The sequence below is a fragment of the Anoplopoma fimbria genome, chromosome 15 (genome assembly GCF_027596085.1).
Source record: "Anoplopoma fimbria isolate UVic2021 breed Golden Eagle Sablefish chromosome 15, Afim_UVic_2022, whole genome shotgun sequence".
Classification (NCBI taxonomy): domain Eukaryota; kingdom Metazoa; phylum Chordata; class Actinopteri; order Perciformes; family Anoplopomatidae; genus Anoplopoma; species Anoplopoma fimbria.
In genome coordinates, this window is record NC_072463.1 from 8533327 (window position 1) to 8548521 (window position 15195).

At 37.9% G+C, this 15195-nt stretch overlaps 5 gene segments (V, D, J or C); 2 read left to right on the forward strand and 3 right to left on the reverse strand.

Moving 5' to 3' along the window:
* Nucleotides 1-15: 15 nt before the first annotated feature.
* LOC129103915 (Ig kappa chain V region 3547-like) lies at nt 16-722 on the reverse strand. The segment is given in 2 exon segments: nt 16-497; nt 638-722. Coding segments are annotated over 2 exon segments (354 nt in total).
* A 2630-nt stretch (nt 723-3352) lies between these two features.
* On the reverse strand, nt 3353-4126 carry LOC129103914 (Ig kappa chain V region 3381-like). The segment is given in 2 exon segments: nt 3353-3663; nt 3804-4126. Coding segments are annotated over 2 exon segments (354 nt in total).
* Nucleotides 4113-5978, forward strand: LOC129103716 (Ig lambda-2 chain C region-like). The segment is given in 3 exon segments: nt 4113-4117; nt 4421-4557; nt 5435-5978. Coding segments are annotated over 3 exon segments (462 nt in total).
* A 4192-nt stretch (nt 5979-10170) lies between these two features.
* On the reverse strand, nt 10171-11066 carry LOC129103913 (immunoglobulin kappa variable 3D-15-like). The segment is given in 2 exon segments: nt 10171-10635; nt 10728-11066. Coding segments are annotated over 2 exon segments (381 nt in total).
* Nucleotides 11067-11319: 253 nt separating this feature from the next.
* Nucleotides 11320-12889, forward strand: LOC129103918 (immunoglobulin lambda constant 1-like; the record flags this gene model as incomplete). The annotated part of the segment is given in 2 exon segments: nt 11320-11506; nt 12342-12889. Coding segments are annotated over 2 exon segments (510 nt in total), but the record flags the coding sequence as incomplete, so codon positions are not given.
* Between the last annotated feature and the right edge of the window lie 2306 nt (nt 12890-15195).

Below are 15195 nucleotides of genomic sequence, written 5' to 3' on the forward strand. Positions count from 1 at the left end.
ATATTATATGGCATGAATAAGTTTGTTTCAGTTTTATTTAGATTCATTGTGGTTCTGCTTGATGACTCTTGTGTTGTGTTCACTGGACCAGTTATCTTCATCACAGTCTCTCCACCAACACTCTGCACCTGCAGCAGGCCGTTCTCACTTCAGTCAAAAAGGAGGAGGTTTTTGTACGGCTCTAAATCACTGTGTGAACACAAATCCACTATGGTAGCCCAGACAGTAGTAATCTCCAGCATCTTTAGCCTCAACACCTCTGATGGTTAAAGTGTAGTCAGAACCAGATCTACTGCCACTGAATCGAGACGGAGTTCCAGAGAAGAGAGTTGATGAAGAGTATATGAGAAGTTTGGGAGCCTGTCCAGGTTTCTGAAGGTACCAACTGAGATCACCACCGATATCTGAACTACCTGTGGCGCTGATGGCCACAGTCCCTCCAAGACTGACAGACTTGGATTTGTCAGTCTGAGTCAGAAACTTGTTTGCAGAAGTCTCTGAAATGAGAAATGAAATATAAACTTCAAGAAGAAATGATAGATAGCTCACAACATGGAGCGGCAGTTTAAATTAAAATAGGAATAAGAAGATGAAGACATAAATAAAATATGTCATTTAAGTTTTCAAAATCTCTCACCCTGACTCAGAAAACACAACACGACAATCATTGAAAACTTCATCTTGATGCAGTTTTCAGTCCGACAGATCTGAGTCCTGCAGTGTTGAACTCACAGGACTATAAACCTTCTGAGTTCACTGGAGGATCAGCTGACGATGCAAAGCCTCCTCTCTATGGAAATGATTCCTCTGCTCTCAACAGACTGAAGGCAACGTGGGACATGAAACCAGGAGGAATACTGATCTGTTTAACAATATATATATGATCCTAATATAATAGCAGAAAATAATTGTATTAGAAGATCAGGTGAGGATTTGAGGATAAGTTTGCGTCCACTGTGGTTGGTATGATATATCTCCTTTTATTCATTTAATTGACTGACAGGGTTAACTGTGGATAAAAAAGATAATTCAATTCTTCTTAACATGAGTTTGTTAATTATATTTAATAGAAAAAAACATGTTCATTTAACCATGTATCAACTGATATAACTGTGACAAATGTATTTTGTTACAAGGAGACAGTCATAATTTCTCTGATAGGTTTAGAAAATAAAGCAAAAGTAAATAATTAATTTTCATTTATATGATAATTTTGAATCCATATCATTACAAAATACGTTTTAGATCATAGAAAGTATGTATTTTTATGCATTGATATAAAAAGCAGAGAGTTTTCAGTGGATAGATGCTTGTTCACAGTGCAGGAGGTTTTTGTACGGCCACTTAATGAGTTTGTATCACTGTGGTTGACTTTTGGTGGAGGAACCAAACTCATCGTTGACTGTAAGTACCAAAGATTTTTATTTTATAACAATATATAGAAAATATTACTTAAATAAAATATATGATCAGATTCAGACCAAGATCAGTTTTTGAATGTTGTTGGTATTTATTTTATTTTATCAAGCTGATCAAACAAACTGAGAAGTAACTTTGCTGAAATCTAATATTAATTCCGTTTTGCATGAAATTTGATTCAAAAGATGGAAAATAACTCGTTTATTTTTTATATTCTATTCTATTTTTCATAGAAACTTTTCACTGCATGCTTACAAATCATTCTACGTAACATTTGGTCACTTTCAATTCTCAAACATGTATATATTGTATTTATTGTAAAAGAAAATGTATAATTAGCTTTAAAAAATCAAATAATTTGTTGAATTTAAATGTGATGTGGATTGTTGTTCAACACAGATATGATTTTATCAGTAAATGCAGCTTTTCTTTGTGTTCACGGTTCATTTGTTTTACATCTAGTGAAAGGGAAGTGAAAGAGACTGATGAGGAATGTTTTAACTGTATTCATATGAGTTTTTAAACTTTCAGTTTAGACAGACAAAAAACCTCACCAGGACTAACTTTCATACATTTTGCAATTCACATGAAGATGTTATCAACAATAGTTATCAATGAGCTATTTTAGTTGCATTTACACTTTAATCATGTGGTGGATGGTCTGTTACGGAGTGATTTATTTATTCAACAGGAACACAACTTATTCTGTTTTATTTGATCAAATATGAGAAATCAACAGGATGATATTTTTTTATTCCCAAGTCTTCATCCTTCATCTTTTGTGTTTTCTCCCCCCTCTCTCCTCCCCCTCTCTCCCACTCAGTGGGTGTTGTGCGGCCCACCCTGACCGTCCTCCCCCCCTCCAGAGAGGAGCTGCAGCAGGGCAGAGCCACACTGGTGTGTCTGGCCAGCGGGGGCTTCCCCTCAGCCTGGAGTCTGGGCTGGAAGGTGGGGGGCAGCAGCAGCTCCTCAGGGGTGTCACACCATAGACATCATATACACCTATATGATGTCTATGCGTCACACAGCCTGGAGGTCCTGGGGAGCGACGGCCACTACAGCTGGAGCAGCACCCTGAGCCTCTCTGCAGACCAGTGGAGGAAGGCGGGCTCAGTGAGCTGTGAGGCCGGTCTGAATGGACAGAGCCCTGTCACTCAAACCCTGGACCCTGGCCGCTGCTCAGAGTAGAGCTTCAGCAACACTTCCTGTGTGGAAATGATGCTGCTTCTTTGATAGAGATCTTGATGAAGCTACAGATCTCCTCTGTTTCACAGCTCTCTACTCAGTGTTTCAGTGTGCATGTTGCTTTCTAATACTCATCTGCTGCATATTCTTCTTAATGTTCATTACTTTTCATATTAAACTGAACCATAGATTAGTTGTCACTCCACGATGAACTGTTGATTCATGAAAAAATGCGACATGAACATTATTCTATTATTAAAACTGTGGATTATAATGATTTGTGTCTTTGTAATTATTTTATGATACATTCTCACTTTGAAACATATCATTATGGTCATTTCATTAACCATATTTACCTGATAAGAGAGAAATGAAATAGATATTTTGTTTCTGTTTGGACTGATGTTATAGAGTGTTTTGTGCAACCATCATTACAGCTAAAGTTAAGGATTTTTTTTATATCAGAGGCTATGGTCCAACGAGAATCTAACCTTCCCAGATTATTAATAAAGAGACTGAATGAACTGACAAGAATATCAATTTTAAATATTAACATATACATATATTATATGGCATGAATAAGTTTGTTTCAGTTTTATTTAGATTCATTGTGGTTCTGCTTGATGACTCTTGTGTTGTGTTCACTGGACCAGTTATCTTCATCACAGTCTCTCCACCAACACTCTGCACCTGCAGCAGGCCGTTCTCACTTCAGTCAAACTGAAGGAGGTTTTTGTACGGCTCTGAATCACTGTGTGAACACTCCACTACCATGGTAGCCCAGACAGTAGTAATCTCCAACATCTTCAGACTCAACACCTCTGATGGTTAAAGTGTAGTCAGAACCAGATCTACTGCCACTGAATCGAGACGGAGTTCCAGAGAAGAGAGTTGATACTTTGTATATGAGAAGTTTGGGAGCCTGTCCAGGTTTCTGAAGGTACCAACTGAGATCAGCACCAATATCTGAACTCCCTGTGGCGCTGATGGTCACAGTCCCTCCAAGACTGACAGACTTGGATTTGTCAGTCTGAGTCAGAAACTTGTTTGCAGAAGTCTCTGAAATGAGAAATGAAATATAAACTTCAAGAAGAAATGATAGATAGCTCACAACATGGAGCAGCAGTTTAAATTAAAATAGTAATAAGAAGATGAAGACATAAATAAAATATGTCATTTAAGTTTTCAAAATCTCTCACCCTGACTCAGAAAACACAACACGACAATCATTGAAAACTTCATCTTGATGCAGTTTTCAGTCCGACAGATCTGAGTCCTGCAGTGTTGAACTCACAGGACTATAAACCTTCTGAGTTCACTGGAGGATCAGCTGACGATGCAAAGCCTCCTCTCTATGGAAATGATTCCTCTGCTCTCAACAGACTGAAGGCAACGTGGGACACGAAACCAGGAGGAATACTGCTCTGTTTAACAACTTTTATGATGTTATTGAGATGGAAATAAATAGATTAAACGCAGCATTGAGGATTTTCAACCTTTGGACTAAAATGGTGTAAATGTGGTTGGTATAATATGTATTTTTTTTTTCCATATTTACCCATATGGAATGCACGGATTAATCTTTTTTTTTCACAATCTTCTCACTTTGGAGAGATTTCTGATATCGTCTTTTTATTCAAGATTTTTGAAAACTTAATATTTATGCAATTAGCAAATTATGTAAATTCATTACAAGAGAAGATTAACCGTTTGTCTGACAACTGTAAAAAGTTACAATGAAAATATTAAAAATTGTGTTTATTTTTGAGGCAATTTGAGTTAAATCATTTTGTCCATCAAATAAAATATAAATTAGTCAGTTTAACCTGAAAAAAGGTGAGTTTTCAGTGGATAGATGCTTGTTCACAGTGCAGGAGGTTTTTGTACGGCCACTTAATGAGTTTGTATCACTGTGGTGGACTTTTGGTGGAGGAACCAAACTCATCATTAACTGTAAGTATAACAGATTTATAATTTCTACAACATGAAATATTACGTTACTTTAACATCAGAATGTAATGAAACACATTGATCTTGGATAATTTTAATGTTTTGGATATTTTTTGCCATCTATTAAAGCTTGGCTAATATCACATTTTAGGTAAATTGTGCAGCGATTACTATTATTTTGTTGTTATATATGATGTTTACTGTGACATATGTGCAGAAAAATATGAATATTTTATCCAACGTTTCACAAAATTTGGTAGAAATATTGTCTATCTTTCAAAATTTAAGAAAAGAGCATGTTCTTTATTATGTTATTTGTAACATTCAAACAGCTGTTGGATATAAAATTTAATGTGGATGACTTTAAAACACATTAGTAAGTTTATATGTACATTCAGCGCGGCTGCAGTTTGCGTTCACAGTTGGTTAGTTTAAAGTGGTGAAAAGGAAGTGAAACAGACAGATGACAAAGTCTTTAACTGTTTACAGATCTTACATTGTTTTCCACAAGAAAACCATTGAAGGGATGAATTATTTTCTATCAAACATAATATAAAAGATATGAACAATTAATGTAATATTGATTAATTAAACTGTTTCATTACATTAACAACTAAGTCACGTTGTATATTATTCTATAATCCTTAGTGATTTATGATGAGTGTAACAGTAGAGGATTCAATTAAGTTTAACCATTTTGTTTCATTTGTTAAACCCTCATTTCTTCCCATGTCTCCTCTCCTCTGTCTGATCCCTTCATGCACACAGATAACCCACAGTGGTGTTAACCTCTGTCATGTATCATAACTGTCTCATGTCCAGCTGTCTGTCCTACAGTGGACGTTAATCTGCTCCTTGTGTGTCTCTGCTTCCCCTCCAGCTGGCCCCATGGTCAGGCCCTCCGTCTCTCTGCTTCCCCCCTCCTCTGAGCAGCTCTCCGGGGGCTCGGCCACGCTGGCCTGCCTTCTGTCCGGCTACTCTCCTCAGGGAGCCGTGGTGAGCTGGCAGGTGGACGGCACAGAGGTGACAGAGGGAGTCCTGAGCAGCTCAGAGGAGGAGAAGAGCGGACGCTACAGCAGCAGCAGCACCCTGAACCTGAGCCAGGAGCGCTGGATGCAAGGAGAGCTGTACTCCTGCAGGGTCCTCCATCATGACCACAGCCAGACCCAGTCCCTCCACAGGAGCCAGTGTAAGGGCTAGAGGAGCTGGCTGAAGCCCAGGACGGGAGCTCTGTGTGGGGGAGCAGCAGGAACACACCTGCTGCTCTGATCAATATGAGTTTGAGTCTTTGTAAACTAAAGCTTTGTGTGACGGAGAACAACAATTTAGAGATTAAAGTTCAGCAGCTAGATGTGAGTGTGTTTAATAACTGTCATGTTGATGATTGATGTTCTTGCTAATAAAGCTTTCACTGATGAATTACATGATGAAGTGTTTGGTGTTTTATCTTGTGAAGAGGAGTAAGAAATATAAGCGGTTTATTAACTTTAAATGATACTCCTCTATTTGGAAAATTACAATATGAATGAAATATTAATGTCATCATTTGTTGTTTGTAATGAACTGAAATGAAGATGTTAATATAAGAAAGGAAATAATTCATGTTTTTTATGATGCTGAAAAAACACATTGAACAATAGATTTTTTGAACATGTGATTAGGCAACAATAAATATTAACAGAACATGAAGTGGTGTTATTAGATTTTAAATAATGTTTTAATTGTTTTATTAGTGTGATTATTTAGAGTGTGCTTGGTGAGTTTACTGTCAGCTCTGTGTTCAGTGGTCTGTGTCAGAGTCTCTTCCTCTTCAGCAGCTGCAGTCGGTTCCTGCTGTTACAGCTCAGAGTCTCTGCAGTCTGACTGAGGGAGGTTTTTGTACGACTACAAATCACTGTGTGAACACTGGGCCACTGTGTAGACTCTGACAGTAATAAACTGCTGCATCTTCAGTCTGAACTCCAGTGATGGTCAAAGTGAAGTCAGAGCTGCTTCCACTGCCACTAAACCGAGCTGGTGTTCCTGAATGTTTTGTGCTCACATATTTTATGAGGAGCTTTGGAGGCTGTCGCGATTTCTGTTGATACCAGAACATAAAGTCATCTCCATCACTACAGCTTAAACATTTTCACTAATCTTACAGGTGAGAGTGACAGTGGATCCTGGAGTAGATGTCACTACTGGAGGCTGAGTCACAGTCACCTGACCGCTGCATCCTGAAGACAAAAACAAATCATTACTTTATCAGAAGAAATAAATGAGAGAAAGGGCAGCACATCATGATTGAAGTGTTGCTGAGTGTATGAACCTGTAAAACAGCAGCAGGCCAGCGTCCAGATGAGGATGGTGATGAGAGTCATGGTGGTTGTGGTTCCTGCTGTGTTGACTGACAGATCTGAGTCCTGCAGTGTTGAACTCACAGGACTATAAACCTTTTGAGTTCACTGGAGGATCAGCTGACGATGCAAAGCCTCCTCTCTATGGAAATGATTCCTCTGCTCTCAACAGACTGAAGGCAACATGGGCCATGAAATCAGGAGGAATACTGCTCTGTTTAACAATATATATATGATCTTAATAGAATAGTAGAAAATATTTGTATGAGATGAGCAGGTGAGGATTTGAGGATAAGTTTGCGTCCACTGTGGTTGGTATGACATATCTTCTATAATTCATTTAATTTACTGACAGGTTGAACTGTGGATATATAATTAATGATTCAATTATGTTTATTATGAGTTTGTTAATTGTAATGAAGGAAAAATATATAATTTAATTTAACCCTGTATCAATTGATATAACTGTGAAAAATTTACTTTGTTTAAAGGAGACAGTCATCATTTCTCTGTCAAGTTGAGAAATTAAAGCAAAAGTAATTTTTCTCACTTTTCTCACTTTGAAACATATCCTTGTGGTCATTTCATTAACCGTATTTACCTGATAGGAGAGTAATGAAATAGATATTTTGTTTCTGTTTGGACAGATGTTATAGAGTGTTTTGTTCAGCCATCATTAGAGCTACAGTTAAGGAGTTTTTTTTTTTATATCAGAGGCTATGGTCCAACAAGAATCTAACCTCCCAGCTTATTCATAAAGACACTGAATGAACTGACAAGAATATCAGTTTTAAATATTAACATATTCATATATTATATGGCATGAATAAGTTTGTTTCAGTTTTATTTAGATTCATTGTGGTTCTGCTTGATGACTCTTGTGTTGTGTTCACTGGACCAGTTATCTTCATCACAGTCTCTCCACCAACACTCTGCACCTGCAGCAGGCCGTTCTCACTTCAGTCAAACTGAAGGAGGTTTTTGTACGGCTCTAAATCACTGTGTGAACACTCCATCACCATGTAAACCCATACAGTAGTAATCTCCAGCATCTTTAGCCTCAACACCTCTGATGGTTAAAGTGTAGTCAGAACCAGATCTACTGCCACTGAATCGAGACGGAGTTCCAGAGAAGAGAGTTGATGAAGAGTATATGAGAAGTTTGGGAGCCTGTCCAGGTTTCTGAAGGTACCAACTGAGATCAGCACCAATATCTGAACTCCCTGTGGCGCTGATGGTCACAGTCCCTCCAAGACTGACGGACTTTGATTTGTCAGTCTGAGTCAGAAACTTGTTTGCAGAAGTCTCTGAAATGAGAAATTGAATACAATCCTTGAGAATCAGCAGTAAAGATTAACATAAATAACGCATACGTTATAGCCATATTTGAGGCAAAAGGCAAGGAAAGTTATATCTATTTAAAAAATATGCTTTTCAAAATCTCTCACCCCGACTCAGAAAACACAACATGACAATCATTGAAAACTTCATCTTGATGCCGTTTCAGTGTGAGTGCATGAAAACAGTTCAGACTTTCTGTGACATGAGAATTTAAAACTGTGAGGAGCAGTGATGCATTAAAATAATGCAAAATACATTGAAGAAGGCAAACACACAGCTGTCCTTGTGAAACTGAAAGGGAGAGATGAGGTGGAGTCAGTGGAGGCTACATCTAGATATAAACTTTTGAATCTCTGTTCCTCATCTCTCTGCTGTTCCTGCTGGATGTCCAGGTTCACAACAACTCCAGATTGTCATGAGATTGATTTTGTATTTGGTCCTTAGGTCTTCTCATAATCACATGTGCCAATATGTTAATCCAGATGATCCAGCTGTGACACTGGCGATCTCAGGTGGTCAGATCATGTTTGAAAATAAATGAAGCAAAAGAGTCCTCTGGATCCTCCAATGGTAGATAAAACATGATAAGGTGCCATGTAGGGTTTTCGTCCAACGAAGAAAATGCAATGCAGTGCCATATAGGCTGAGACTTAAGTTTTATGTTTTAATTTGAGCCAATCCTATCTTTCCTATGAAGGGTTTTTAATAGATTATCTGCATGGTTTAAGGTTTCTTTAAGCGATAAAAATCCCTAAAAGAGACTTTAATTTTCAATCAAATTCAGGGCTTCATCCCAAAGTTGTGTTTATGGATGAATACATTATATTATTTAGCTTTTAGTCAAAAAGATCTCTGAATACATTTAATTCCATCAAGTGTTAAATTAACACGAGTGTGACCTCCATCAGCAGCTGCTGGAAGGTTAAAACTCCTCTGCTGCTCTGATACATTTCAGCTCAGTTATGAGTCACTTCCAGTTAGGAAAGTAAAAAAAAAAGAATTTATTCTTCGTCCAAATAAAGAATAAACCAAACATCGGTCACTCTGAGTGTCCAGTTAGGACTGATTTTCTCCCTTGAGAAAAATTGATTGATTGTCTTCATGAAACAGACTGATCCTCGTTCAGTTTGTTTGGCTCATTCAAGACAGGCTTTTCACAATAAGAGAAACCTTTATGAAACAACCCACTAAGGATTCAAAGAAGGAAAGACAATACAGTTCAGGAGGAATTTAAACCAACAACCTTCAGAGTGTAAAATTCCTTCTCAACCAGCTGAGCTATCAGAAATAAATAAGATGTAGTGAGTGCACTCAGAATAATTAGAGTCATATATTATGTCAGTGTGAATCCGTAACAGTGTGAAGTCTGTAAATTTTGTTTCTCTGCAAGTTGGTGAAGATGAAGTTTCTACAGCTTCAGTCTGATACTCTTCCTCTCTCTGGTTCTTTGGGTTGATGGGTGCTGGAAATGGTTCAGTGGTTAAGAACACTGACTGGGGATGTAGGGATGTGGAAACATGGGATTGAATTCTGACTCATGCAATCTGAGGTAAGTAACTCAGGATGTGAGTATGCTTCATCATCTGCATGCGTTTACTGTGAATTGGCACATTTTTCAGTGATAACAATCCCTGAACGCTAAAGACTTCTTAAAATGTAAGAAGTAATATCACAGGTCACATTATGGTTTAGGAAAGAGACACAAGAACAGCCAGTCGTTTGTCAAAATATGAAAGCTTTAGAGTCGAAAGCAAAATAGTTTCGGCACATAAATTAGAAAAAAGGTGGGATTGGCTTTGGGTTTGCTGCCTGAGAGAACCAAGATCAGGGTGATAATGCAGAAACCAAAACTGAGGATAAAAAGTCCCTGCTGCAACCTGAAAATTGTTAAAATAATACTTTGAGGTGAGAAGCAGAGATCACAATAAGGTTTGTGCTTGGTGAGTTTACTGTCAGCTCTGTGTTCAGTGGTCTGTGTCAGAGTCTCTTCCTCTTCAGCAGCTGCAGTCGGTTCCTGCTGTTACAGCTCAGAGTCTCTGCAGTCTGACTGAGGGAGGTTTTTGTACGACTACAAATCACTGTGTGAACACTCCACCACTGTGATAACTCTGACAGTAATAAACTGCTGCATCTTCAGTCTGAACTCCAGTGATGGTCAAAGTGAAGTCAGAGCTGCTTCCACTACCACTAAACCGAGCTGGTGTTCCTGAATGTTTTATGCTCACTTGTTTTATGAGGAGCGTTGGTGCCTGTCCAGATTTCTGTTGATACCAGAACATACATTGATGACCACTACCACAGTTTGAATGAACAGCTGGGTTGGTCTTACAGGTGAGAGTGACAGTGGATCCTGGAGTAGATGTCACTACTGGAGGCTGAGTCACAGTCACCTGACCGCTGCATCCTGAAGACAAAAACAAATCATTACTTTATCAGAAGAAATAAATGAGAGAAAAGGCAGCACATCATGTTTGAAGTGTTGCTGAGTGAATGAACCTGTAAAACAGCAGCAGGCCAGCGTCCAGATGAGGATGGTGATGAGAGTCATGGTGGTTGTGGTTCCTGCTGTGTTGACCGACAGATCTGAGTCCTGCAGTGTTGAACTCACAGGACTATAAACCTTCTGAGTTCACTGGAGGATCAGCTGACGATGCAAAGCCTCCTCTCTATGGAAATTATTTCTCTGCTCTCAACAGACTGAAGGCAACGTGGGCCATGAAATCAGGAGGAATACTGCTCTGTTTAACAATATATATATGATCTTAATAGAATAGTAGAAAATATTTGTATGAGATGAGCAGGTGAGGATTTGAGGATAAGTTTGCGTCCACTGTGGTTGGTATGATATATCTTCTATAATTCATTTAATTTACTGACAGGGTTAACTGTGGATATATAATTGATAATTCAATTATGTTTATTATTAGTTTGTTAATTGTAATTAATAGAAAAAATATATAATTTAATTTAACCATGTATCAATTGATATAACTGTGACAAATGTATTTTGTTACAAGGAGACAGTCATCATTTCTCTGAAAATAAAGCAAAAGTAAATAATTAATTTTCATTTATATGATAATTTTGAATCCATATCATTACAAAATACGTTTTAGATTATAGAAAGTATGTATTTTTATGCATTGATATAAAAAGCAGAGAGTTTTCAGTGGATAGATGCTTGTTCACAGTGCAGGAGGTTTTTGTACGGCCACTTAATGAGTTTGTATCACTGTGGTGGACTTTTGGTGGAGGAACCAAACTCATCATTGACTGTAAGTACCAAAGATTTTCATTCTATAACAATATATAGAAAATGAAAACTCAAATCAAATATTGGATTAGATTCAGACCAAGATCCGTTTTTGAATGTTGTTGGTATTTATTTTATTTTATCAAGCTGATCAAACAAACTGAGAAGTAACTTTGCTGAAATCTAATATTAATTCCGTTTTGCATGAAATTTGGTTCAAAAGATGGAAAATAACTCTTATTTTTTATATTCTATTCTATTTTTCATAGAAACTTTTCACTGCATGCTTACAAATCATTCTAAGTAACATTTGGTCACTTTCAATTCTCAAACATGTATATATTGTATTTATTGTAAAAGAAAATGTATAATTAGCTTTAAAAAATCAAATAATTTGTTGAATTAAAATGTGATGTGGATGCTTGTTCAACACAGATATGATTTTATCAGTAAATGCAGCTTTTCTTTGTGTTCACGGTTCATTTGTTTTACATCTAGTGAAAAGGAAGTGAAAGAGACAGATGAGGAATGTTTTAACTGTATTCAGATGAGTTTTTAAACTGTCAGTTTAGACAGACAAAAAACCTCACCAGGATTAACTTTCATACATTTTGCAATTCACATGAAGATGTTATCAATAATTGTTATCAATGAACGATTTTAGTTGCATTTACACTTCATGTGGTGGATGGTCTGTTACGGAGTGATTTATTTCTTCAACAGGAACACAACTTATTCTGTTTTATTTGATCAAATATGAGAAATCAACAGGATGATATTTTTTTATTCCCAAGTCTTCATCCTTCATCTTTTGTCTTTTCTCCCCCCTCTCTCCTCCCCCCCTCTCTCCCCCTCAGTGGGTGTTGTGCGGCCCACCCTGACCGTCCTCCCCCCCTCCAGAGAGGAGCTGCAGCAGGGCAGAGCCACACTGGTGTGTCTGGCCAGCGGGGGCTTCCCCTCAGCCTGGAGTCTGGGCTGGAAGGTGGGGGGCAGCAGCAGCTCCTCAGGGGTGTCACACAGCCTGGAGGTCCTGGGGAGCGACGGCCACTACAGCTGGAGCAGCACCCTGAGCCTCTCTGCAGACCAGTGGAGGAAGGCGGGCTCAGTGAGCTGTGAGGCCGGTCTTAATGGACAGAGCCCTGTCACTCAAACCCTGGACCCTGGCCACTGCTCAGAGTAGAGCTTCAGCAACACTTCCTGTGTGGAAATGATGCTGCTTCTTTGATAGAGCTCTTGATGAAGCTACAGATCTCCTCTGTTTCACAGCTCTCTACTCAGTGTTTCAGTGTGCATGTTGCTTTCTAATACTCATCTGCTGCATATTCTTCTTAATGTTCATTACTTTTCATATTAAACTGAACCATAGATTAGTTGTCACTCCACGATGAACTGTTGATTCATGAAAAAATGCCATGAACATTATTTTATTATTAAAACTGTGGATTATAATGATTTGTGTCTTTGTAATTATTTTACGATACATTCTCACTTTGAAACATATCATTATGGTCATTTCATTCACCATATTTACCTGATAAGAGAGAAATGAAATAGATATTTTGTTTCTGTTTGGACTGATGTTATAGAGTGTTTTGTGCAACCATCATTACAGCTAAAGTTAAGGATTTTTTTTTATATCAGAGGCTATGGTCCAACGAGAATCTAACCTTCCCAGATTATTCATAAAGAGACTGAATGAACTGACAAGAATATCAGTTTTAAATATTAACATATACATATATTATATGGCATGAATAAGTTTGTTTCAGTTTTATTTAGATTCATTGTGGTTCTGCTTGATGACTCTTGTGTTGTGTTCACTGGACCAGTTATCTTCATCACAGTCTCTCCACCAACACTCTGCACCTGCAGCAGGCCGTTCTCACTTCAGTCAAACTGAAGGAGGTTTTTGTACGGCTCTAAATCACTGTGTGAACACTCCACCATGGTCGCCCAGACAGTAGTAATCTCCAACATCTTCAGACTCAACACCTCTGATGGTTAAAGTGTAGTCAGAACCAGATCTACTGCCACTGAATCGAGACGGAGTTCCAGAGAAGAGAGATGATACTCTATATATGAGAAGTTTGGGAGCCTGTCCAGGTTTCTGAAGGTACCAACTGAGATCAGCACCAATATCTGAGCTCCCTGTGGCGCTGATGGTCACAGTCCCTCCAAGACTGACAGACTTGGATTTGTCAGTTTGAGTCAGAAACTTGTTTGCAGAAGTCTCTGAAATGAGAAATTAAATGTAAACCTTGATAATCAGCCATTAGGATTAACATAAATAACACATACATTACAACCATATTTGAGGCAAAAAGGCAAGGAAAGTTATATCTATACAAAATATACTTTTAACAATTTCACAATGTCACTTTTCAAAATATCTTACCCTGACTCAGATAACACAAAATGACAATCATTGAAAACTTCATCTTGATGCAGTTTTCAGTGTGAGTGCATGAAAACAGTTCAGACTTTCTGTGACATGAGAATTTAAAACTGTGAGGAGCAGTGATGCATTAAAATAATGCAAAATACATTTAAGAAGGCAAACACACAGCTGTCCTTGTGAAACTGAAAGGGAGAGATGAGGTGGAGTAAGTGGAGGCTACATCTCCCTGTGGACTGTTTAAGAAAATGAAGAAACTCCTGACTCTCTGTTCCTCATCTCTCTGCTGTTTCTGTCTTTGCTCATTATTAGATGCAGGCTGCCCTCTGCTGGCTGTCCAGGATCACAACAACTCCATAATGACGAGATTGATTTTATATCCGGCCCTTCACTCTTTTCCTAAACATGATGTCAATCTGTTCATGCAGATGCTTCAATTGTGACACTCCTGGGTTCAGGTCTATATATACTGCCTTATGCTAGAAAACGTTCAACCCCTTGATCTCCTCCATTTAATTATTTTGTTATCTTTTCATAACCCCCCCAAGAAGTTTAAGTTTCTAAATTTGAGCCATCCTATCTTTCCTATGAAGGATTGAATCATGTGCATGGTTTACATGTTTGCAAGGGTTATCAATCCCTTAAAGGGATTTTACTCTTCAACCAAATTTAGGGTTTTACCCAATAATTGAATAAGTTAAATGTCATCAAGCCTTCTCAAAACATCAGTGTGACCTCCATCAGCACGTGTTTGAAGGTTAAAACTCCTCTGCTGCTCTGATACATTTCAGCTGAGATATGAGTCACTTCCTGTTAGGAAAGGTGAAAAAACTCTTTTACTCTTCGTTCGAAAGGAAGAACCAAACATGTGTCACTGTGAAAACTTTTTTCCAGATGTTTTGAAGGATCAAGCTCTGGTTGGCTCTGAGATAATCTTGGTTCATTTTGTTAGGCTGATTCAAGACAGGTTCATCACACTGAAATAAATGAAACAGCCCTCTGAGGGTTGAAGGGAAGAAAACATAAACAGTTCAAGAGGGAATAAACCAACAATTTTCACACTGTTAGGAACTTTCAAATAACATTACAGATATCTACATCTTAATTCGTACATTGCAAAAATTATGCAATTTTGAGGTTATTAATGGCTTAATGAATGGATTGGTGTACATAATAGGTTTTTAACAGTATATCTTCCCTAACCATTAGAGTTTATTCATAAACTATCTGAAGGATATAATCATTTTTAAGAGAAACACAATGTACCAAATAATATTAAAGTTGTCATGTGTTAAAACAAATGTAGCATAAGGAAA